This window comes from Nuphar pumila, chromosome 15 (genome assembly GCF_984573655.1).
Source record: "Nuphar pumila chromosome 15, dmNupPumi1.hap1.1, whole genome shotgun sequence".
Lineage (NCBI taxonomy): Eukaryota > Viridiplantae > Streptophyta > Magnoliopsida > Nymphaeales > Nymphaeaceae > Nuphar > Nuphar pumila.
Genome location: NC_143263.1, coordinates 18,711,924 through 18,737,542, shown reverse-complemented (window position 1 = coordinate 18,737,542; position 25,619 = coordinate 18,711,924). Strand labels below are relative to the sequence as shown.

The following is a 25,619-nucleotide window of genomic DNA, read 5'->3' as shown; positions in this document are numbered from 1 at the left end:
AGAAGACTGTTTGTTCTGCCTTTTTCATGAGTATAGGTAAACCCTCTGCCGCGATATTAAAAAGGATAAGGGCTAGGGGACAACCCTGTCGCACACCTCTAGCCAACTTGAATTCTTTTCCTCTCAGTCCGTTTATGCAAACCGATGACACGGATTTTGTGACCAGCTCCTTAACCCATGCTACCAAACCCTATATTTGTTAGAGATTCAAACAGAAAATCTCATGCTAGACTATCATAAGCCTTGTGAAAATCCAATTTTAGCAAGAAGTATGGTGCTCTAGTCGACTATAAAGAGTAAAGAAGATCAGTTGCATAAATAAAAGACCCTTGCACACTTCAACCTGCAATAAAAACCTTCTCGTTCAGAGAGACAAGTTGATCAATGACAGTGCACAACCGATTAGCCAACACCTTAGATATAATACGATACAGAGCACCCATCACCAAAATCGGCCTGAAGTTGGATATGTCTGACGCCCCTTTCTTCTTAGGAATCAAAGAGATGACTGCCACATGGTATGGTTTAGGCAACCTTGCATTACGATAGAATTCATCGAACAAGTGAAGCAGGTCAGCTTTAACAATTGACCAAAAGTTTTGAAGAAGACTACGTGGAAACCATCAAGGCCTGGGGCCTTCCATCATGAGAGGCCGCTAATAGCATTAGAAATCTCAACTTCGGTGAATCGAGCCTGCAGAGGAACAAATTGGTTTGCCACCAACCGCTTATAACCCATATCGCCGATGACCCCTCCAACGCCTAAGTCGATCGAATACAGCCTCGAGAAATAAGAAGTAATAGCTGGCAGACAATTTTGCTGACCAAATTGGTATCCATCGATCTCGACCGAGAGGAACCGGTTCTTACTGTACTTATTTGGTGCGTTTATGTGAAAAAAATGTGTATTATCATCGTCATTAGCCAACCAAGCAACTCTGACCCTCAACTTTCATCTAAGCTCATCTCGCGCTTTCCATTTTGCAATGAGGGCAGAGAGGACGACGATACGCTCCTGCAATTGTAGCACTTGACCCTCCGGCACACCAACAAGATTGACTTGACGTTGGGCTAGAGAGGAGAGCCCAGCTTTCCACTGGCCGATGAACCTAAACTTGTTCAGGTTATTAAAGCTGAGTTATTCCTTAATACGTTGCCGAAGACGAAAAATCATTGCATGGATGCGGATGGCCGCCCAAGATCCTGTAGCAGGTTGAGCCCACGATTGTCCAACCAGTTGTTGAAAGTATGGCACACGAAGCCACCACTCCTCAAAGAAGAACCTACGACACGCTTTGAAGCCTGCGCCCCAAGAAACAGTCAGTTGTTCATGATCGAACAGGGTCTACGAGAGCAGGCATTCAATGACATTCGAGACTGCGTGAAATAGATCTGGAGAGAGAAATACACGATCAAGTATCCGCAAGCAAGAGAGAAAGAGAGAGAGAGAGTATGTGTGGCGTGCGATGCACCTGAGGTCACCTTCGGATGATGAATGACCAAGTCTGGTGGCACTTCAAGGATATACTAGAGAGAGAGGTGGGGTCGGTTTGGGTGGTGCACATAGAGAGCGAGGGGTGGGGTCAAGGCTCAGAACTCTGGGTTGGGGGCACAATCGTGCCCTGCCTGGGTCGGGCCCCGAGTGGTGCCCACCCTGACCTGGGGTACCTTTAATGTGCGCTCCAGATCAGGGTGGACACGTACCCACCCAGCCAGCAATGGGGCTCCGCCCCTGATCCAATCTTTTCTTTATGTAAATGTACGCGTGATTAAAGCATTTATAGCCTGATCAGATTCAGCACGGGCTCTGTTCATCACTCCAAAGCCGATTATAACCGACCCGAGTGCGACTCGTTCAGACAGGTCACTAAAACTATCCTGATCAATCAACTTGTATGGTCAGAAAGTCAAAGGGCGAACTTTTGTGTAAAAACACCAATTTCGTCTTAGAACAAGATGGTAGAGTACATTTCAGTGATTTCATTCGCTGCCGGCTCTTACACTTGTTTCTATTATTTTTTTTTCATCTCACTTTTTTCTCCGCGGCTTGAACGCGGCATTAGTTTGGGCTTTTCTCCGTTTCCTTTTTCTTTTCCTTTTCCATTTTATCAAAATTTTGCCCACTCCGACGCCACAACTCTCTTTCTCTCTCTCTCTCTCTCTCTCTCTCTGAGTGAAGAATCGATATTTATAAACTAGAGGGAGCATCTTCTTCATTAGAATTTCTAGAAGCTTCGAGACGCAGGCAATCTCTCTCCAACGGCGCAGCGTTGAGAGTTTGCATACCGTCATCTTCCCAGGAAGGACGTTCTGGTATGTATAGAAGAAACTCAAGAATTCTGGTTTTTTACTGACTGATCTTACTTTGGATCTGCAAAATTTTCTCTCTTTTTCTGTTCCAAACCGAATCGTGATTTCTTACGGTCAAGTTTTGAAATTTCCCGATCGGTTTGTGCTTTTCTAGAATTCGAAAACTCCCGAATTGAAGAATTATTTATAAGAATAAAAAAAAGATAGATTTTTTGGAAACGTTCCGATGAGTTATTGGTGGAGAGAAGATCTCGTTTGGTTCTTCATTAATTACACGAAAAAAAGTAGCAGTTTAGTGAAGCGAACGAGATCCGGTACTGGGACGAATTCAATGAATAAATTAATTGTCTTTCTTTTTCTTCTGCTGCAGAGAAGCTTTTATTCTGCCCGAAACCTTCCGTGATCGAAGAACACGAAATCTGACTCCTGGATCTTTCACGAGAAGCACAAGGGGATCAGGATCGCAAATCTCGGTTTTGCCCTTGTTTTTTTTTTCAGAAATCGGAAGAAGAAAGATCTGCGTGAGAAGAAGAGAAGACGGCGGACGAGGGAGGAGAGGGGATGAGGTGGAGGAGGAGGAGGAGATTATTAGGGTTTTGACGTTTCGGGTAGGAAGGACAGGATCGGGTTTAATGGGAAAGATGCAACTCCACTTCCTGCCGGGGCACAGGAGAGTGACGATCTCGACGAGGGATTGCCTGCCGGAGATCGTTAAGGCGAACGGAGGGGGAAGCGGCAAGCCGGCGATTCACCGGCGACTCTCTTGGCGGTCGCTGCTGCCCACGGCCTTCCTGGTGACGATCCTCGTGCCCTTCCTCTTCTTCCGCACGGCCTTCCTCGCCCTCGACAGCGCCTCTAGATGCCCATCTCTCGGTAACGTTTTTCTTTTCTCTTCCCCTGATAAAATTTTATTGCCAGATTGGTCCTTCCATGGCTTTTTCTGTGATTTTTATTTTTTTCCGAGGTCGCTCTGGTTCCGGGGGTTGTTATGGCCAATGTTTTCTCAGCAAGGGAGGATCTCACGATAAATCAAAACTTTTTTTTTCCTGAAAGTTTTATAGAAATATTGACAAAAATATATAAAATACATAAAATAATACGAAGTAAAATATAAAAAATTCAAAATTTTAAATATGTTTTATCATTTAGATATTCGGTATAATGTGATCATACTAGGCAACATTTAAAAAATACCGCTATATTTCGGATTAGATCGGTGTCTGAAAAGGTTATATATGATAAAATGCAATATTTGCAAAATATCGGCCCTTTGAAAACAAACCAAGCTGTTGGTGGCCCGGACCCGGGCCCCGGCTTTGTTCGGCTTGTAAAGAGGCTCATTTGGTCTTGTAAAATAGGCTTGGCAATCCAAGTATGCGCTTGTTTGAACGAGGGATGTGAATATCAACTCGTTGCCTTTATATCCCATTAAAAAAAAGAACTCCTTGCTTTTAGATTATCCACAAATCCTTTGCTTTTAGCTTGTTAGAAGCATAGCCACAAATATTTCTGTATTTTTTAAAATCTTGCGAATTTATTTTCAGATTTTCAAAAACCAATATAATCCCAAAAAGAAAGTGTTATTTTGAAATACTGCATTTTTATCCCAATATTATTGCATCATTAACACGATAGTTATTGATTATATATTTTTTACATTTTAATGTTTTCTTATATTTTTTAAGTATATTTTCTTATATATTTTTAAAATTTAAATATCGATATTTTTTCAGAGATTTTTCCGAAAAACAAATTTTATTAATTTATCGTGAGATTTTCTTTTGCTGAAAAGTCCCGATAGATTTGTGATTGTGGTTTGAAGTAATAATATGTATATCTTAAATGCCATTAATGTCAACTACTATGTTGTAGATTGGTTGGTTGAGACGTATGGCTTTGTGTGGAATATATTGGGGTCCGAGTTCCGTCGTCATGCATATTTTTCATACATGAACAATCGATAAATAATCTTTATTTAATACCAGCTAGCAAGTGGTGATGGCAAGCTTGAGCTGGCTCGAGCTTGGTTTGAGCCTAAACAAGCCAAGCACGAAAACCAATCCCAACTGATGCCATTTGACGTGAGTTTTGTGCTATGCTATTAATATCGTCAAAATGCCGCTGGGAGTGGCGATAGGGGCATTATGAAGGCACCGGATCAAACCCCGCTGGTGCGCGTGCATGAGTGTGTCCGAAGCTTTCAGAGGTAGGACAAGTAAGGCAGGGTGGTCGTGGGCCCCACCCAGGCCTTTTGTTGTTTTGGCGAGGGTTCCTCGTCATAAAAAAAGATTGTTTTTGTTTTTCTTCTCTAAAAAAACCGGTCTCTCTTTTTCTCTAAAATTTTTACTTCTGTAATCCCTTTTTTCTTTTCTTTTTTAAGGAGTTCTAACTTTTTCCTATTCGTTTTGCTACTTTAAATGCACTAAAATTGAGATTTGGTTTTATGGTCATTAAAATCTTCATTTATTCCTTTTCTTTTAAGGAGTTCCGACTTTTCCTATTCTTTTTGGCACTTTAAAAATGTACTAAAATTGAGATCCGGTTTTTATGGTAATTAAGTTTCTCTTTTTGTTTAATTGAAAACTAATTGCCCTTGTTTCAGACATTACACGGTTACACCATTTTCAGTGCCGCACCTTCTCTCTTTATAAGAAAAAAAACTTGGTAAAAGTGGCTATCTCCATCACACCATATCCATGTGACATAATCAGTACGTCACAAACGCATAAGCAAATTACAGATTGGTTTCTTCTTAATCGACAGATTAGGTTGGGTACATATATATTACCGTCCTTGGCCCGTATGCCCTTCGGACGCCTGTCCTTACCTCGTCCTGGGACCGGATCCATTCCGGTATCTTAAAGAGAGTCGATCTACTTCCGCTCCTTGGGCCCTACTGGTCCTGGAGAACTACAGCTAGGTCCGGATATGGATAGTTGTAATTTTCTTCCGTTCCTTGTGCTCTCTGGTTGGGGTCTGCCCAACCCTAATTCCAGCTTGTCCATAAAAAAAAGGTCTTCGGAGTTCTTGGTTATATACTACGGTGGGATACTGTGAATTATGGGCGCTCTCGAGGTGCGTTTGACAAGCACAGAAACAGATTGAGTAGTAGTTTGAAACCATGGGTGGTGATGTCAAACTTGTAGGGCATAGACCATAGAGTACACACAAAATTACGGTGGCTTGTTGGGCACGATGGAGAAAGCAAAACCTTGTTCGTTTGGCCTCTTCAATGTCTTTTTGTTGAACCCCAAACGCTCATGGTATTCCACAAAACCCATGGATATTTCTGGGCCACCATTGGACCATGGCTGTCCAATTCAGTGATCTAATAATGGTCTTTGTTTTTTTATGGAGAGCTGACTGTGCATGATTAGATCACGGGCTCTAATCATGCCGTCAACTCGTCCAGTCAGTCTTCCATCTAAAATCTTGCTAACTTTGAATCATGTAGTGTTAGGCTATATGGGTAAGTTTGCACGTGATTTGAACTCCATAACGGTTAATAGTCATTGTCATACTGAGCTCGGTCAGGTTGAGTTCCGAATCACCCATGATGAGCAATGACTTGGTATGAGCTGCGGTCCACCAGCTTGGGTCTGAGGCGTCTAGAGTGGGCTTCATCCAAACGGGGCATAACGTGCTTCATGAATCATAATACCCCCACAAGGCCACAACTGCGGTTGATCACAAATATTTGCTGATCTTTTGAAAATCACGATGAATTTTCATCAACGATATTCTGAAAAGCTGAAGTATTCTTGGAAAACCGTGATATTTTCAACATACTTTTTATTTTTAAAATGATGTGTTTTTATCGAAATATGAACGTGATAAAAGCTACTTTTGTATTATTTATAGAAAAATATTGTGAAAACTTTCCTGACAACAAGTCCATATGGGACAGCACTACGGGGTTTGCCATAGTAGGATGGGGCTTATGCTGCTAGGCCAGCAGTGTAGCTTCAAATCTCATTGGCGTGACTCTCTTGTGCAAGCCGAAGCGCGACAACTCCCTATGGACATGGAGTTTTACGCTACCTAAGTCTGGCTAGGGCTGCACATGAGCCGGGTTTGAGCCAAGCTTCTCATGCTGAACACATTTATAACTTTTTTTTTTTAAATTTATGTCAAAAGTTCTTTTTGAAAGAAAGGTAAGTAGCAGGATTTGAACCTAAGACACTTTTCAATGAGACTAAAGACACACCCACTATGGTAACACCTCTTTTTGTGTTTAAGTATAGAAAAATAATATACATATATAAACTCTAATTTCTTTATATATGTGAACCGAGCCTAATTGGGTTTATCGAGCCTAACCGAGATGGACTATCTGTTCAAGCTCGGCTTGTTTACGTGTACCGAACCTAAACCTTTGTTCAAGCTCGGCTCATTTATTTTTCAAATGAGATCGAGCTGAGCTTAAACGGGTCGAGCCCGAGCTGAGCCCAAACTAGCTCGGCTCATTTATTTTTCAAATGAGATCGAGCTGAGCTTAAACGGGTCGAGCCCGAGCTGAGCCCAAACTAGCTCGGCTTGTTGTGCATCCCTAAGTGTGGCTGGCTGAGCCAGCACAACTAGGTTTCCAATCTTTTGGGGGGAAGTTTCTCCGTACAGTCAATTCAAAAAAGGCCCATATGGGGCATGGAAGGTTTACTTATCACTAGTCTTGTTCTATTGAATTTTAAGCACAAGCTGAGCTAAGGTTGAGCTAATAATAACATGCTGGAGATAGACAAAATGATTGGATCTGTCTCATTTAACCAAAAAAAAAAGCTTCTTCGACTAGTTGTTGACCAACCACCTTGATATAGAGAGAGGGAGAGACTAAGAAAAATGGAATGTGACTACTATTCTATAAAAATGGTGTGTTCTTGCAAAAACTCACAAATCTGCCAAAATTCTATGTCCAAAATCACTAATTCTTGCTTTTTTAGGATCATTTGACCCTTCGCAACATATTTGCGAAGACCTCTTGATGTTTACACAAATATGTTGCGAACCTCTAAATATATTTAAAATTATCGAGAAGATTTACAACAAATTTGCATCCTCTTGTTCACACAAATATGTTGTGAACCTCTGAATATGGTTAAAATTGCTGAGGAGATTCGCAATATATTTGTGCGGAGATCCTTACATTCACACAAATATGTTACAAACCTCCAAATATGATTAAAATCACTGAAGAGATTTATAATATATTTGTGCAAACCTCTTCACGTTCTCACAAATAAGTTGCAAACCTCCGACTATGGTTAAAATCACCAAGGAGATTCACAATATATTTGTTCGAACTTTCTCACGTTCACACAAATATGTTGTGAACCTTCAAATATAGTTAAAATCAAAATAAAAAGATTCACAAATATGTGTGCAAACTTCTTCATGTTCGTACAAATATGTTGTGAACTTTTAAATATGGTTAAAATCAAACTAAGAAGATTCATAACATATTTGTGTGAACCTCCTCACGTTTGCACAAATATGTTGCGAACCTGTAAATATGGTTAAAACCACCAAAGAGGTTGACAACATATTTGCGTTGACCTTTTAATGTTTTCAAAAATATATTGTGAACCTTCAAATATGATTAAAATCATCGAGAAAATTCAAAACATAGTCGCAAAAAAAATACAAGAATTTATATGAATATGAAATCATGTAACTATAAGATGTCAATATATTTTGTGCGAATGTTGAAAGGTCCGTGCAAATATCATGTGAAATCCTTAGTTTGATTTTAATCTTTCAGAAGTTCGCAATATACTTGTGCGAATGTCGGTAGGTCCACATAAATATCATGTGAAACTCTTTTAATTGATTCTAATCTCTCATAAGTTCACAAGATATTTGTGTGAAGGTCGATAAACCTGTGTAAATATCATGTGAATCTCCTTTGATTTTAACCATATTTGGAGGTTCACAACATATTTGTGTTAAAATGTAAACTGTAATATATATATATATATATATATATATATATATATATATATATATATATATTATTTAATATTATTATATTTTCTTTTATTATTTTCTTTTTCTATTTTTCTTTATTTTCTTTTTTAGCATCTAGTTCAATAGAAACTAGATATTTGATCTTGGAACTTGACTGTGCAAATAGCTGTTGGACTGTAGTCCAACAACTATAATAAATGTTGTTGGACTATAGTCCAACAGCTATAATAATAAATGCTATTGGACTGTAGTCCAACAGCTATATTAAGAGACGTTGGAATCCAACGTCTCTTTTGGAGAGCTCAAAATGAGCTCTCCTCTCTCTCCCACTTTTTTGTATATATAGGGGTGAACCCCTTCAATGTAAATAACCATGTTTCTTAAGCATTTTGTTCATGAATAAAGTATTATTTATTTTTCAAGTGTTCTTCCTTTTATACTCTTTCAAGGGTCATGTTTGTAGTGTCTCCAATAGACACTTGTTTGTGAGTTATTTGTGCATTTGTTGAAGACCACCATTTCATTACATGGTATCAGAGCTACGAAATCCTTAGATCTTGAAGTGCTTCTGCCTCGATTTCCGTGCCACATTGACAAAAGGTGTTTCATCACCTTGTTCTTGGCTCAAGAAGATTTGTTTGAAGAAAGGCAAACTTGTGCTACAAAAAATTTTGGTTTTGTATCCTCTCTTATTCCTTTGTCTACTCTTTTTCTTTTCTTTTTATTTCTCTCTCTCTCCTCCTATTTATTCCTCTCTTACCCTTGTAAAAGATGGATGACAATGATAAGATCACCATCATTCCTATGAAGCTAAATGATACTAACTATGTAATGTGGGCTTCGATTATGAAGCACCACATTTGGGGAAAAGGTTTATGGGGTATAATGGATGGTTTCGATTTGGAACCTAAACTATCTCTTACCAAGAAAGAGGGTGATAAAGAGGTTCCTCTAACGAAAGAAGAGAAGAGTAAGGCGTTAGCCACTTATGAAAAGAAATGGAAAGAATGGAGGATAGGGCATGCAAAAATTATGTCATGGCTCATCAATAGCATAGACATTAAAAAATGCTCTAGTCTAGCTAAGTTTGAGCATGCCGATAAGGCTTGGGAATACCTCAAAAACATGTATTCCCTTAAAGATATTGCACATGTATGCAATTTACAAGATAAAGTTCGGACAATGACTCAAAAAGATAAAACTATTCGAGAATATTATAATGAGTTGTCTGAACTTTGGGAAGAGTTGGCTCTTCTTGAGCCCAAATGGTATTGTGCCGAAGACATCGAGCTTCGCCAAAAGCAACTCGATATGGAACATTTCTATCAATTTGTGAATGGTCTAAGGCCGGAGTTTGAATCCACCAAATCGGCCCTTTTACATCGTGGAAAAATTCCTTCTATTGTTGATACTATAGAAGAGCTCACTATGGAGGAAAATAGACTTAGAAAAAGTACTCCAAAAGTTGATGATGACTCCGTTTTAGCTGTATCTAGACCGGAGAATCATACTCGTACTTACAAGCCGCCTCATTTTGTAAGACAAAATTGCGACTTTGATAAAAGAAAAGTTATTTGTCATCATTGTCATGAACCAGGGCACTATAGGCCTCAATGTCCAAAGTTAAAAAGAAGAGAAGAAAAAAGAGTTGCATCTGTTGAATCTGAGTCAAAAGATCAAGATGCACCTGTGTCTATGGCTCAACTGATGGAAATCCTTCAACCTCTTCTCAAAGGGGTATCCTCTTCAACCGAAGCCTCAACTGGAGCGGCAGTTGCATCTTTCTCCGGTCCAGGTAACTTTCCTTGGCTTTTAGATTCTGGTGCTTCTTTTCATATGACCCCAAATGTTAATAGTCTATTCGAATGTCTTAAAAATAACTCAAGTGTGTCAAAGGTTTTTACAGCCGATGGCACATCTCTCGAAGTAAAAGGAATAGGATGTTTTGAAAATCTTCAAAAATCCAAAAGATTTTTTATCCCAGAAGTTAGATATATCCCTAAACTTAATTTGAATCTCTTATCTGTCTCGCAAATATCTGATTATGGATGTAATATCTCCTTCTCTTCTCATGGTTGTTGGGTACAGGATCGCCAGTCAGGGAAGCTGATTGGGGAAGGCCATAGAGAAGGAGGACTTTATTACATGGACTTTTTGGAATTACCCAAGAATGCATTTTGTTATAATATTCAGAAATTAGAATTGGATTTATGGCACAAAAGGCTTGGCCATCCTCATATGTCTAAAATTCAATATTTTCCAAGTTTGGAAAAATTTTGTAATTCTGAAAATTTTTCTTGTAAAGACTGCATTCTTGGCAAAATGAAAAGGTTACCATTTCTTAGTAGAACTTTTGTTTCCTCACGACCACTTGAGTTAATACATTCGGATGTTTGGGGCCCCGCACCAGTTATTTCCAAAGGTGGTTATACATATTATGTCATTTTTGTTGATGACTTTTGTAGACATACTTGGATTTATTTTCTTAAACATAAATCTGATGTCTTTGCTAACTTCCAAATATTTCATAAAATGGTTAAAAATAAGTTTCAAAATGATATTTCTGTTTTTCGCACTGATTCAAGGGGAGAATTTATGTCCAACGAATTCAAAGACTATCTCAATTTACATGGTATTACACATCAAAGATCATGTCCACACACTCCACAACAGAATGGCATAGCCGAACGCAAACATCGGCACATTATGGAAACTACTAGGACATTGCTAATTGCAAATCAAGTTCCAAAAAGCTTTTGAGCTGAAGCGGTCCTAACTGCCACCTACCTCATTAATAGGATGCCATTTTCCTCATTAAAGAATACAACTCCAATAGAAAAGCTTGTTAATTTAACTCCAGATTATTCTAGATTAAGAGTCTTTGGATGCAAATGTTTTGTTTTCACCAACAGAAATTACCAGCTCTCTCCTCATGCAATCCCATGTGCCTTTTTAGGATATGCTGATAATCAAAAAGGCTACAGGTGTTTTGATTTTCAAAATGACAAATTATATGTGTCAAGAAATGTATCTTTTTTGGAAAAAGAAAGCTTCTTTGAATTTGAAAAATCCAAGGATGACACTGAATACTCGTTTTTAATTGATCCAACTTCAAAATCCAATGAATGTGATGTTGGATGTGACCTTGACAATGATCAAAGTCCTATTGTTGTTGAAAATGATGACAATGAAGAGCAAATCTATAGGGATGTTAGTCTACAATATTCAAGACGTAGAGAGCAAAATCTTCCATGTGCATTACAAAAATACTCTGAAGTCTCACCTAGAAGAACGTCTAGAATCTCTAAACCTCCAGAAAAAATTGTGTCTTATGAATCTTTTTCACCCACGTATAGGGCCGCCGTTACATTAATACAATCATATGTTGAACCATCATCCTATTCTCAAGCAAAAAATCATATAGAATGGATAGAAGCCATGAAAATAGAATTGGATGCACTAGAAAAGGCCAATACTTGGACGATACAAGATATTCCTCCGGGTAAGAAACCTATAGGTTGTAGGTGGGTATACAAAGTCAAAACCAAAAGTGATGGGACCCTAGAAAGATATAAGGCCCGTTTAGTAGCAAAAGGATATGCCCAAGAGTATGGCATCGATTATGAAGAAACATTTGCTCCTGTGGCCCGTATGACCACTGTTAGAACTTTAATAGCCTTGGCCTCCATTAGAACATGGTCTATCTTTCAATTAGATGTCAAAAATGCTTTTCTGAATGGGAATCTCGTTGAAGAAGTATACATGGAAGCCCCACTTGGTATTAGTATCCCTAAGGGTAAAGTTCTTCGTCTAGAAAAAGCTTTTTATGGTCTTAAACAGGCTCCAAAAGCCTGGTATGACCGATTTAGTCATGTTATGCTTGATATTGGTTTTCAACCTTGTTTAACTGACATTGCTTTGTTTGTTAAGAAATCTGATGCAGGCATCATTATTCTTCTTCTCTATGTGGACGATATGATCATCACCGGAGGCGACAAACAGGGAGTTGCAAATATCAAATCTCTTCTTAAAACTCACTTTGAAATTACTGACTTAGGTTTATTAAGATATTTTTTAGGCATTGAAGTTGCTTATTCCCCTCGGGGGTATTTGATATCTCAATCTAAATTTGCTCTTGATATCGTTTCCAGGTCTGGAATTACAGATGATAAGAAAGTAGACACTCAAGAAGTTGTCAATGTTAAAATGAAAATTGATGATAGAGAACTTCTTGATGATCCTACTCCTTATAGACAACTTGTTGGAGCTCTTTCTTATCTTTCCATTACTAGGCCAGATATAACTCATGCGGTTCATACAGTCAGTCAGTTTCAGCATGCTCCCACCTCCGTGCACATGAGAGCGATTTTGCGTATTATTAGATACTTAAAATCCTCTCTTTCACGAGGACTCTTCTTGTCTGCTTCATCTTCATTAAATTTAATTGCATATACTGATGCTGACTGGGGAGGTGATCCCAATAATAGACACTCAACTACTGGTTTTTGTGTGTTCCTAGGTGAAACCTTAATTTCGTGAAGGTGCAAGAAGCAGCAGAAAGTCTCTCTTTCCTCCACCGAAGCTGAATACAGAGTCATGGCAACCACCACTATGAAGGTTGTTTGGCTCAGACGATTGCTAGCGGATATGGGAGCTAAAGCAACGCAAGCTTCAAAGATGTGCTGTGACAACAAAAGTGCGATCTACATTGCAAGCAACCGGACATTCCATGAGCGCACTAAACACATTGAGATGGACTGTCAATATGTCAGAGAGGAATACTTACATGGAACCATTGATCTGCCATATGTTACATCAGAATATCAATTAGCAGACTTCTTCACCAAGCCTCTCGCTGCTCCAAGATTTCACTTCCTCTTAGACAAACTTTCGCTCATTGTACCGTAAGTTTGAGGGGGAGTGTTAAAATGTAAACTGTAATATATATATTATTTAATATTATTATATTTTCTTTTATTATTTTCTTTTTCTATTTTTCTTTATTTTCTTTTTTAGCATCTAGTTCAATAGAAACTAGATATTTGATCCAGTCAAGTTCCTGTTGGAACTTGACTGTGCAAATAGTTGTTGGACTGTAGTCCAACAGCTGTAATAAATGTTGTTGGACTATAGTCCAATAGCTATAATAATAAATGTTGTTGGACTGTAGTCCAACAGCTATATTAAGAGACGTTGGAATCCAACGTCTCTTTTGGAGAGCTCAAAATGAGCTATCCTCTCTCTCCCACTTTTTTGTATATATAGGGGTGAACCCCTTCAATGTAAATAACCATGCTTCTTAAGCATTTTGTTCATGAATAAAGTATTATTTATTTTTCAAGTGTTCTTCCTTTTATACCCTTTCAAGGGTCATGCTTGTAGTGTCTCCAATAGACACTTGTTTGTGAGTTATTTGTGCATTTGTTGAAGACCACCATTTCATTACAATTTGTGCGAACATGAAGAAGTTTGTGTAAATATGTTGCAAATTTCTTCGATGATTTTAATCATATTTGGAGGTTTTCAACATATTTGTGCGAATGTAAAGAGGTCCAAGCAAATATATTACAAATCTCTTTATTAATTTTAACTATACTCAAAGGTTCACAACATATTTATGCGAATGTGGGGAAGTGTGACCAAATATATTGCGAATCTCCTCAGTGATTTTAGCCATATTCGGGGGTTCACAACATGTTTGTGCAAATGTCAGGAGATTCCCACAAATATGTTGCGAATCTCATTGGTAATTTTAGCAATATTTGGAGGTTGACAACATATTTGTGGTAAAATGTGCTATGAAAGGTAAAATGATCCTAAAAAGTCAGGAATCAATGATTTTGGACATGCGAGGATTTTGATATATTTGTGGGTTTTTGCGATAACACATCTTTTTAATAGGACAATACTATAATTTTTTGTAAAAAAAGAGGTGATATTATTTCAGAAACATAATCACGACGTGCCATTTTTGTTATTTTTGTATGAATGACAACAGGAGAGAGAGAAAGAGAGTCACTCTCATCTCAATAGACATTACAAAAGTCCCCTTGTATGTGGACAATTTTTTCTAAAAAATAAAGAATATAAAATATTTTATAATAAATGTATTATATTCTTACATAAATGGTTTTATAAATAGTTATTATAAAACAAAAAATTAAATTTAAAATGAATAATATAGAACATTGTATATTAATATAAAATACTTTATATATATATATATATATATATATATATATATATATATATATATATATATAGTAGGGTGTATCATCAGACAAGGCGAAGTGCCATTGTTGATAGCATGTGCGATCAACAACATTTTTTTTACGTTTTTACGGTTTTTACTGGCGGTCTAGGATCCAAAATTTCAAAAAAGAAGACAGCGTTCGTGAAGCGCATATCTGATTTCTATCTTCAAAAGGGGGATCCCATTAGGGGTGGCAATCGGGTCGGGTTGGCGGGTCGTGTCGGCGGGTCAACATACCTCAACACGAACCCGACCAGTTTATTAAACGGGTCGGCTGTGGCAAACACGAATCCAACCCATTTATTAAACGGGTAACCCGACACGACACGGTTAACCCGTTTAATAAACGGGTTGGCGGGTCGGGTTCAGGGTTTTACATTGAAAAGTTTACGGGTTGGCGGGTTAGCGGGCGGGTTGGATGGCGGGTTAGCAGGCGGGTTGGGTTCGGGTAAACGGGTTAACCCGACCCGCCTAACCCGTTTATTAAACGGGTTGGCAGGTTGGCATACCCCTAACACGAACCCGACCCGTTTAATAAACGGGTTGGCGGGTTGTCATACCCCTAACACGAACCCGACCCGTTTAATAAACGGGTTAGGCGGGTCGACCTGTTTACGACACGAACCCGTTTAAGCCAAACCCGAACCCGGCTAAGAAGCGGGTTGGCGGGTCATGTCAGAAATTGCCACCCCTAGATCCCATGATACCCCTTATATATATATATATATATGTGTGTGTGTGTGTGTGTGTGTGTTGTTGTGTTATATCAGTGTCATGTTTTTGCCAAATCAGTGTTATGTTTATGAGTCATGTATATGTACATAGTTGTATTTTTGTTAGATAGATCTGCTCCTTGTTCTCAGTAATCCTCTATTAGGAACTTTTAGGGCACGTTTGGAAGTGAGAAAGATATAAGAAAAGTGAAGGTAGGAAGGGAAAATATGACTTTTCTGACCATTCCAAATGAGAGTTTTTTCTAAAAGGTACAATTTTTTATTTCCTCTACCTGGAAGGGTGGAGAAATGTTTCCTACAAAAGAAATTTTCATTTAACCCCAACCTTCACTCTTGCCCTCACCGAGTTCGAAGCCTTGAAAGCCGCCCAAAAAACCGCAGGAGGAAGTTGCACGCCCTCCTATCGGTGGAGGGCATTATGGTAAAGCACATCAGGACCGGTGAGGACGTCGTCATCCCCTATCAGCTCATCATGGTATTCCTCCGAATGATGATGGCAAATTTCAACGACCAGCTATTTCGGTTCCAAGTTTGATAACTCCAACAGCCAGATGAAGATCTCTGACAACCGGTTCGTAGCAATTTGGTTGGGAAATGGGAAGCTCAGGCTGTGGATGAACTCCATTTCTCAAATGAGTGCCCTCTACAATCTCTTCACGAGGGAAGAAACCCTCTACATAATGGAGAGAGATGAGGAGAAGAATGGTGGGATTGAAAATGGTGGTGTTTGGCACGAAAACGATGACAAGAACAGTGGTGTGAATGGAGAATTGGGTGGCAGGAATTTTGGTGAGAGGATGGAGGAAATAAAGCTTGTGATACCTCCTGTGTCTTTGAGAACTATTCTAAGATTTTGGGCCAACATGATCAGATTTAGGCAAGGGACATGTATTAGAAGGCAGTCAGATTTTGGACAAACGTAATTTTGGCTTTTCTCGCCCAGTAGCTGTAATGAAGTGGATTGAATCTGATACACATGCAAGTGGAATGCTTGATTGAATCACCAAACCACCCACACAAGGGTCTAACAAATTAATATTGCATATATTCACTCAAGGGAGTGTATAAAAAATACAAGGCCTTCAAGGCCAATTTATAGAGCAAGAAGGGTTGTTGGGGCAGCCCAATGTGACTGTTGGGCTGCTCCCAATGGTTAGAATTCTAACCGTTGGGAGCAACTCCAACAATCATATTGGAGTTGCTCGCAATGACCCAAAAAACAATAAAAGGAAAAAGACAATAAACAAAAAAGAAATAAAAGAAAAAATAAAAAGAGTTGTAAGCCCCTATTGGGCTAACACCTATTATAGTGAAAGTACCAAAATACCCTTGGGGTATTCGGTTTACAACCTTTATATATATATATATATATCTTAACACCCCCCCTCAAACTCATGGTACAACCATCTAGAGTTTGCCAAGTAGGAAGTGGAATCTGGGTGATGGTAGAGCTTTGGTGAAGAAGTTTACGAGTTGGTATTCTGATGGAACATAAGGTAGTGTGATGGTCTTTCGCAAGAACTCTTCATGAACGTAGTGGCAATCCATCTAAATGTGCTTTGTTCTCTCATGAAATGTATAATTGCTTGCAATGTAAACAACGCTCTTGTTGTCACAACATAATTTTGAAGGTTCTGCAGTATGAACCCCCAAGTCGTCGAGAAGTTGTCTCAACCAAACTAATTCCGACGTAGTGGTTGTCATGGCCCAATACTCAGCTTCAGTCGAAGACAGTGACACCTTCTGCTGCTTTTTGCATCGCCATGAGATTAGAGAATCACCTACAAAAACACATAAACCAGTGGTTGAGCGTCTATCATTGACATCCCCTCCCCAATCAGAGTCAGAATATGCAATGACTTCTAGTGAGGAAGAGGATGATAAAAACAAGCCAAGGTTAATAGATTTTTTAATATATCTAACAATTTTCATTACAACACTCATATGTACTATAGTGGGAGCATGTTGAAATTGACTAGTAGAATGAATAACATGAAATATATCAGGGCGAGTAATAGAGAGATAAGAAAAAGCCCCAATCATCTGTCTGTAGGGCGTTGGATCTTGCAAGGGCTCTCCATCATCTATCTTCATTTTGGCATTTATGACTTCCGAAGTGTCAACTAATTTCTCATCCGAGAGTCCTGATCTTTCAATGATCTCTGCCGCATATTTAGTCCATGACAAAAAGTAACCACGAATTATGTAAGCAACTTCTATTCCAAGAAAATATCGTAAAAAACCAAGATATGTCATTATCAAAGTTGACTTTAAGCACATCTTTAATATGGTTAACTCCCTGCTTATCATCTCCAGTGATTATCATATCATCTACATATAGTAGCAGAATTACCATTCCTGCATAAGAAGACTTAACAAACAATGCAGTATCAGTAAAACAAGATTTAAAATAAAGTTGAGTCATCACATCACTGAATCTATCATACCAAGCTTTTGGAGCTTGCTTTAAGCCATACAGGGCCTTACATAATCGGAGAGCTTTTCCATGTATTAAAGACAAACCAGAAAGAGGATCTATATATACTTCATCTAGGTTGCCATTTAAAAAGGCATTCTTGACGTTCATTTGAAATATGTGTCATTTCCTAATTGATGCTATAGCAATGAGAGTTCTAACACTACTCATGCGAGCAACTGGGGCAAATGTCTCATCATAGTCAATCTCATATTCTTGATTGTATCCCTTAGCTACTAACCTAGCCTTATATCTTTTTAATGTTCTGTCGTACTTGGTTTTTACCTTGTAAACCCATCGGCATCCTTTCAACTCGTCATTCATAGCCTTAATCCATTCATGCTGGTGTTTAGCCTCATGATATGATTGAGGTTCAGAATACGAGCGAATGACTATTAGGCAAGATCTAAACTTAGGTTCAAGAGAATCATATGATACGAATCTATTAGGAGCTTTCAAAATTCTTATGGATTTTCTAAGGTTAGAAGTATCTTCTTCTTGGCATTGGGAGTATTTTTCTAAAGCACTTTGTGGGTGATTTTCAGTACGACGAGCATAGGTTTGTAAATTATCATAAGGTAGGTCCACATTGTCAAGACTCTTACTCATATTCTCATTTGCCTCATGAATGTTTTGACTCTCATGAATATATTCACTCTTGTCATTGACAAGGTCAAAGAGAAACGAATAATCACAACTTTCTTGGATATTCTCTTTGGTAAACCCTCTTTCATTTTCAAGAAACGTAACATTTCTAGAAACATATAACTTGTTTCTTTCAATGTCATAACACCTATATCCTTTTTGGTTTTCGGCATAGCCCAAAAACACACACGGAATGACTTTAGGGGAGAGTTTAGCATTTTTGTTGGTAAGAACAAAGCATTTGCTCCCAAAACCCCTCAATTTTTTGCATTCGAGAGACATTTTACAAAGTTTTTCAATGGGAGAAATGTTTTTAATATTTTTTAAAGGCATTCTATTAATCAAGTAGACTGTCGTAAGGGCGGCTTCAGCCCAATTTTTTTTGAAATATTTCAAGACACTAGAAGAGTTCTATTGGTTTCAATAATGTGTCTATGCTTTCTTTCAGCAAGACCATTTTGTTGAGGGGTATAGGAACATGATTTTTGATGTACAAATCCATTTGAGTCAAGATAATTTTTAAATTCTTTTGACACAAATTCTCCCCCAGAATCAGTTCTAATAATTTGGATATTGGTTTTAAATTGATTTTGTATATAACTATGAAAAATTTTAAAACAATCAAATACTTTAGATTTGTGTTTTAAAAAGAATATCCAAGAGTGTGTTATAATCGTCCACAAACACAACATAATAAGAAACGCTTCCTTTGGATATGACTGGTGCAGGTCCCCATACATCCGAATGCACAAGTTCAAATAGATTATTAGTTATAAGATGTCTTGTTTCAAAAGGTAAGGACTTCATTTTGCCAAGAATGTAATCTTCACATACAAAATTTTCTTTTTTACAATTTTAAAAAAATGAAAATAATTATAATTTGGTCACACTAGGATGTCTTAGTCTTTTGTGTCAAATTCCTACATCTTTCTTTTTCATAAAATTACAAAAAGGTTGTTTTGGCAATTCAAGATTGTCCATAACATAGAGGTCTTCTCTTCTATGGCCTTGCCCAATCGGCTTCCCGAATTGGAGATCTTGTATTAGACAATCATTAGATGAGAAAACTATTTTGCAACCATAATCCACAATTTGAGAAACCAATAGGAGGTTTAAATTTAATTTTGATACTACTCTAATATTTGGTATGTGAAATATAGGTGTTTTTTGATAAATACCAAAAAAATTGATTTTTAAAGTGGTATCATCGGCAGTGAAAACACAAGAATCATTTGAGTTAAACTTGCATTCGGATAATATATACTCATTAGGGGTCATATGAAATGAAGCACTGGAATCTAAGATCCAAGAGGTCTTACCATGGTTGTCACTTGTCGATACAGCCACTCCTGAATATGAAGAATATTGAGCTTTGAACATAAGTTACAAAGCCTCCATCAATTGAGCTAAGAAGAGCAAACCGATGCATTTGGAGTCGTCTACTTCACTCCTTTCCACTGAAGCCACTCTTTTATCTTCTTTATAATCCTCCTTCTTTCTTTTGGGACAAAAAGGTTTGATGTGTCCCGGTTCATAGCAATGGTAGCAAATATTTTTTTCACCTTTCTTTGACTCATGATCACCCCTTTTTTCATAGTTGTTGGGGTTTCTTCCATTCTCATTTCTTACAAAATGAGGTAGTTTATAACTCTTCGTATGGTTTTCGGGCTTTGACATAGCAACCACAGATTCTTCATCCTTAGAAGTGGATGGCCTTTTCAACATATTTTCTTCCATAGTTAATTCTTCAAGAGTTTCAACTATGGAAGGAACACCTCTATGAAGTAAAGCAGACTTAGTTCCTTCAAATTCGGGCCTAAACCCATTTATGAATTGATAAAAATGCTTCGCTTTGATTTGATTTTCGCGGAGCTCAACATCTTGTGGGCAATGCCACTTTGGCTCAAGAAGAGTCAATTCATCCTAAAGGAGAGTAAGAGCATTGTAGTATTTTCTTATGATCATCTCCCCTTGAGTCATAGTCCTCACTTTGTTTTGGACATTACATATATGCGCAATATCCTTAAGGCTATACATGTCTTTAAGATATTTTCAAGCATCACTAGCGAAGTCAAACTTGGCCAAACTAGAACATTTGTGAATGTCCACACTATTGATGATCCATCAAATGATTTTGGAATGACCCATCCTCCATTCTTTCCATCTTTTCTCATATTCGGAAACAACTTTAGCTATTTCCTCTCCTTGAAGCACAATTTCTTTTCCATTTTCCAACTTTGTAAGGATGAGCTTAGGCTCCTTGCCGGTGCCGTTAACTAATCTCCAAAGCTCTTTTTTCCATATCTTATATTTTACTATGGATGCCCACATCACATAGTTTGTGTCATTTAAGCATGAGAATGGAGACAATTACTTCCCTTTCATTCTCCATTTACAACAAGCAGAAATAAAACACAAGAGAAGATGAGAAAGAGCGGAAGAAAGAAGAAGTGATACAAGGCCTTTTTTGGAGATGGTCCGCTTCCTGATGCAACGATCGGAATTTTCCCAAGTTCAAGATCCTCCTTTTGATCACGACCTCTTTCTAACAAACGTCCTTTGGAACACCAAAGCTTTGATACCATGTAATGAAGTGAATTGAATCTGATACACATGCAAGAACACTCTTTCAATCAAGTGGAATGCTTGATTGAATCACCGAACCACCCACACAAGGGTCTAACAAATTAATATTGCATATATTCACTCAAGAGAGTGTATAAAAAATACAAGGCCTTCAAGATCAATTTATAGAGCAAGCGAGGGCTATTGGGGCAGCCTAATGTGATTGTGATCTTGTAAGCCCTTAGTGACATTGTTTTGCATTTTTTGTTATTTTATTACATGATATCAGAGCCAAAAAATTCTTCTTGTCATTTTGCCTCTTTTGGGTCTTAGGATTCTTTGGTTCGAGTCGTGCTTCGTGAAAGATTCATGATCATTGTGTGACTTGGATTCTAGGAAAATATTGACCCGATATGTATCTTATATCTTTAATATATATATATATATATATGTTATTTTTATTAAAAACCTTTAAATATTTTTTAATTATCGTTGGACTTTTTTCATTAAATATCTTATAAGGCTTATTTGTTTAATCTTGTGAAATTATATATATGTATGTTTTTTAAAATTATGTTTAAATCTTAATTTTTCAAAACTTGCTTTATTTGATATTTATATATATATATATATATATAATCTTGTATGCTTGAGCATGTATTGTTGGCATTTAGATGCTTTATTTGAACAAGTCATGATTATAAATGTCAAATCATATTTGTATTTATTATTGAACTTTGTTTTGTTCTCTTTTGAAAAATTATCATATATTTTAAAATAATGTGAGATATTTTAAAATAATGATATCTTTATTTCACAAGTATGATCTTATGAAATTTTGTTTAAACTTGTGTTTAATTTTTCTCTTTACTCTTGGTGTATTAAAAATAGCATATGAAGTGTTAAAAATTATGATCTAAGATATGAATAAATAATTTTTATATTAATATTTAATCCTTGTGCACTTATGATTGTCTTACATGATGAATAACAACAACTACGCCTTCATCCCAAAACAATTGGGGTCGGCGATATGAACCAAAAATGAAAATCATTCTGGGTCTTCCACATGAATCCTTCTCCTCCAATCATTTCTATCCAATGCCATGTCCTCAGTGAGGTTCAAAGCATTCATATCCTTTCCTATCACCTCCATCCATGTCTTCCTAGGCCTACCCCGACCTCTTTTAACTAATATATTTTCCCATTTCTCCATCCTTCTAACTGGAGCATCATTAGGCCTTCGCCGAATATGTCCAAACCACCGTAAACGATTCTCTCTCATCTTATTTTCAATGGGTGCAACGCCTACCTTCTTACGTATCTCCTCGTTCCGAATCTTATCTTTTATTGTATTTCCACACATCCATCTCAGCATACGCATCTCAACTACACTCATTTTTTGAATATAATGTCTCTTGGCATCCCAACATTTCGTACCATATAGTAAAGCGGGCCTAATAGTCGTCCTATAAAACTTTCCCTTCAACCGCAATGGCATTCTACGATCGCACAATACTCCAGTTGCACTTTTCCATTTCATCCACCCAACCTTTATCCTATGATTTACATCTCCATCAATTTCTCCATACTTTTGAATGATAGATCCCAAATATTTGAAACAATCATCCACCGGTATTTCTTGCTCACCAAGCTTCACTACACTCCCATCACTACTTCGTTGCTTACTAAATTGACATTCCATGTATTCTGTCTTACTCTTACTCAACTTAAAACCTCTTGCTTCCAATGTCTGTCTCCATAATTCTAACTTAGCATTAACCCCAGCTCTAGACTCATCAATCAAAACAATATCATCAACAATCAACATACACCACGGCACATTTCCTTGAATTGATCTCGTAAGCCCATCCATCACTATAGCAAATAGGAAAGGACTTAAAGCAGATCCTTGATGTAACCCAACCGTTATAGGAAAATTGGTTGTCACCCCTCCACAAGTGCGGACATTGGTTACTACTCCTTCATACATATCTTTAATTATACTAATGTACTTGAGAGAAACACCTTTCTTCATCGTTGTCCACCAGAAAACGTCCCTAGGTACTCTATCGTATGCCTTCTCCAAATCAATAAAACCATATGCAAATCTTTGTTCCTCTCTCTATTTCTCTCAATAAGTTGTCTAAGAAGATGTATAGCTTCCATAGTTGATCTTCCAGGCATAAAACCAAATTGATTCTTCAATATCATGACAACCTTCCTCAACCTAGACTCAATCACCCTCTCCCAAAGTTTCATAGTATCGCCTTACATGATGAATAATATTGTTTATTCGTGTATAAGGTATTGACCATAATTTTTTATGAGAAGTCATTCACTTTAATAAATGCCTTTTATGGTCCTTTTGTGGGACAATAATTATGATATTAGGTGTTTCTCTTATTGATCATTTTTGTAGTACTTATGATTATATTATTTTCTTAGTCTCATGGCATTATTTTACATGTTTTGCATGATATTATGTTGCATACTTAGTTTTTAATAAAATATTAAGTTGAGAATCATTAAAAACTTTTGTGTTTGCTCTTTATGGGTGTTATAAGTGTTTCCTTCATAGTCCATTTAGTATTAGTCCATTATTGATGGATGAGCTTGTCCACTTAGATCTTTGGTGGATATATGTATTCTTGATTAAAAGACTCTTGATTCATTTTATAATTGTTATTTATAAAATATAAATTTTTATATTGTGCCCTTAGTGTCTTAATCTGTCACTTGCATATACATGAGTTTTTTTATCCCTTTATGAGTATCCATGATTAGTTGTACTTGTGTATGTACTTAATTTTCTATGTGGTACTTTAAGAATCTCTATATGTATTTTGGTCATCTTTAATGTCATATGGCATTGATTGTCTCATAGTAGACTTGTGATCTAAATTGAGTTATCTCTATATAGCTTGCTTATATTGATATGATTGCATTTCATTTTATTGCATCAATTGACACTTGTGCATATAATTGCACAATATTCATTCAAAGTTTTCATCTACCATTGTTAAGATTTGATTTGAAACTTTCTTTTTTCAAATTGGTTCTTATATATGAACTCACTTATTTGAAATTTGATTTTTGTGGGTATTTATTGTCTTCTTATGGCATTTGTGTTGTCCATAACAGACTTTTATATGATGTATCATTTTTCTTGGCCTTGTTATTGTTGAATCAGAGATGTTTATTGGGGTGAGTTGTGTACACCTCGTTTTATGTCAATTTAGATCGTCAACTTGGTAGTTTGGCTCTAACTGGTAGTTATGTGATCTCTGATTGTGTAAGTGTGTTGAATCACTCATTTGATTTTGGCCATTGTCTTTATTATGGATGCTTATAATTATGTGTATATGTGATGACTATTTATTTTTGAAGCCATGGTGTTTCGAAAGATTGTTAAAGTTTAATATTCTTATTAGTGATATTAGCTTATTTTTATTACAAGTTCTTTTACCTCATGTGTTTTCTCCTATTATGCTTCTTATCTATGTGTCATTATATGTGGACAAGAGTTGTTTATTCACACCTTCATGTGTGTTTTTAGCCCATTAGTGGCATTCTTGTTATACTCTTGTTCTAGTCGCTGATACACTTGTTTTAAGTGTTATTATATGTAGACAAGAGATGTGTTTTAATGTAGTGAGTTATGTGTATCCATTGGTTATACTCTTGATCTAGTCGTTTATACACTTATTTTGAGTGTCATTATATGTAGACAAGAGATGTTTATTCACGCCTTTGTGTGCGTGTTTTTGGCTATTAGTGGCATTCTTGTTATACTCTTGCTCTAGTCACTGATACACTTGTTTTGATTGTCATTATATATAGACAAGAGATGTTTATTCATACTTTTGTGTGATTTTTAGCCATTTAATGACATGGTGATTATGCTCTTGTTCTAGTTGCTGATACACTTGATTTTTGAGGTTTGAAGGCCTAGTGAGGTGATTGTTTGTGGTGGTCAAACTATTGTTGAAGTTTGTAAAATATCATTTTTGGATATTTGTGAGAATTTAAATCTCTTCATATTTTTCGTAAATCGGTATTGATTTGCAAATATCATTCTCTTTGTTATGTGGGATTTTTAAAAAACTCTCTTTGAAATTTTTAAATTTTTACTTGTTTTTCCTTGTATGGATGATGTTTATGGCTAAAAATTTCAAGCATTTTTGCATACTTGTGATGTTTAATAAAAAATTTATTCTTTATATTGTGAGCTTTCTTGTGTTTACCCCTATGTGGGTTTTGAGAGTATATTTCTTAAGTAAACACTTGTGTGTTGTCCACTAGATATTGGACACTTTGGTTTGTAATAAAAGGATACTTGTTTCTTTACATTAAATTCATGCATTTTGTGCATTTTATTGATAAAAATAGTTACTTTTATTGTTGTTTCACGTTTATTAAATATGCTTTACATTTAATTAGCTTGTTCACATTATTGTATGCATGAATTTAATTAGCTCTTCTCTTCGTGAGGTCTGTTTTTGAATTGTTATATTTTATATGCATGTTGTTATTTGAAATGCTTGGGATATTATTTATGCATATTGCCATCATTCCTATGAAGTTTAAGGCTGTGTTTGGATAGTTGGCTCCGTATTTCTGCCTATGATGGGGAATTGCAATGCCCCATAATTTCACTGAAATTGGTGCATTA

General features: G+C 36.9%; 1 protein-coding gene across 1 annotated transcript in view; it reads left to right on the top strand.

Moving 5' to 3' along the window:
- The first annotated feature begins 2,044 nt into the window (after window positions 1-2,044).
- LOC149814701 (putative galacturonosyltransferase 14) overlaps window positions 2,045-25,619 on the top strand; it is a 29,884-nt gene continuing 6,309 nt past the window's right edge. Inside the window, exons 1-2 of the mRNA XM_089990340.1 lie at window positions 2,045-2,313; window positions 2,681-3,183. Coding sequence (XP_089846466.1) covers window positions 2,943-3,183 — 241 coding nt within the window. The 5' untranslated portion in view covers window positions 2,045-2,313; window positions 2,681-2,942. The remainder of the gene's footprint in view (window positions 2,314-2,680; window positions 3,184-25,619) is intronic.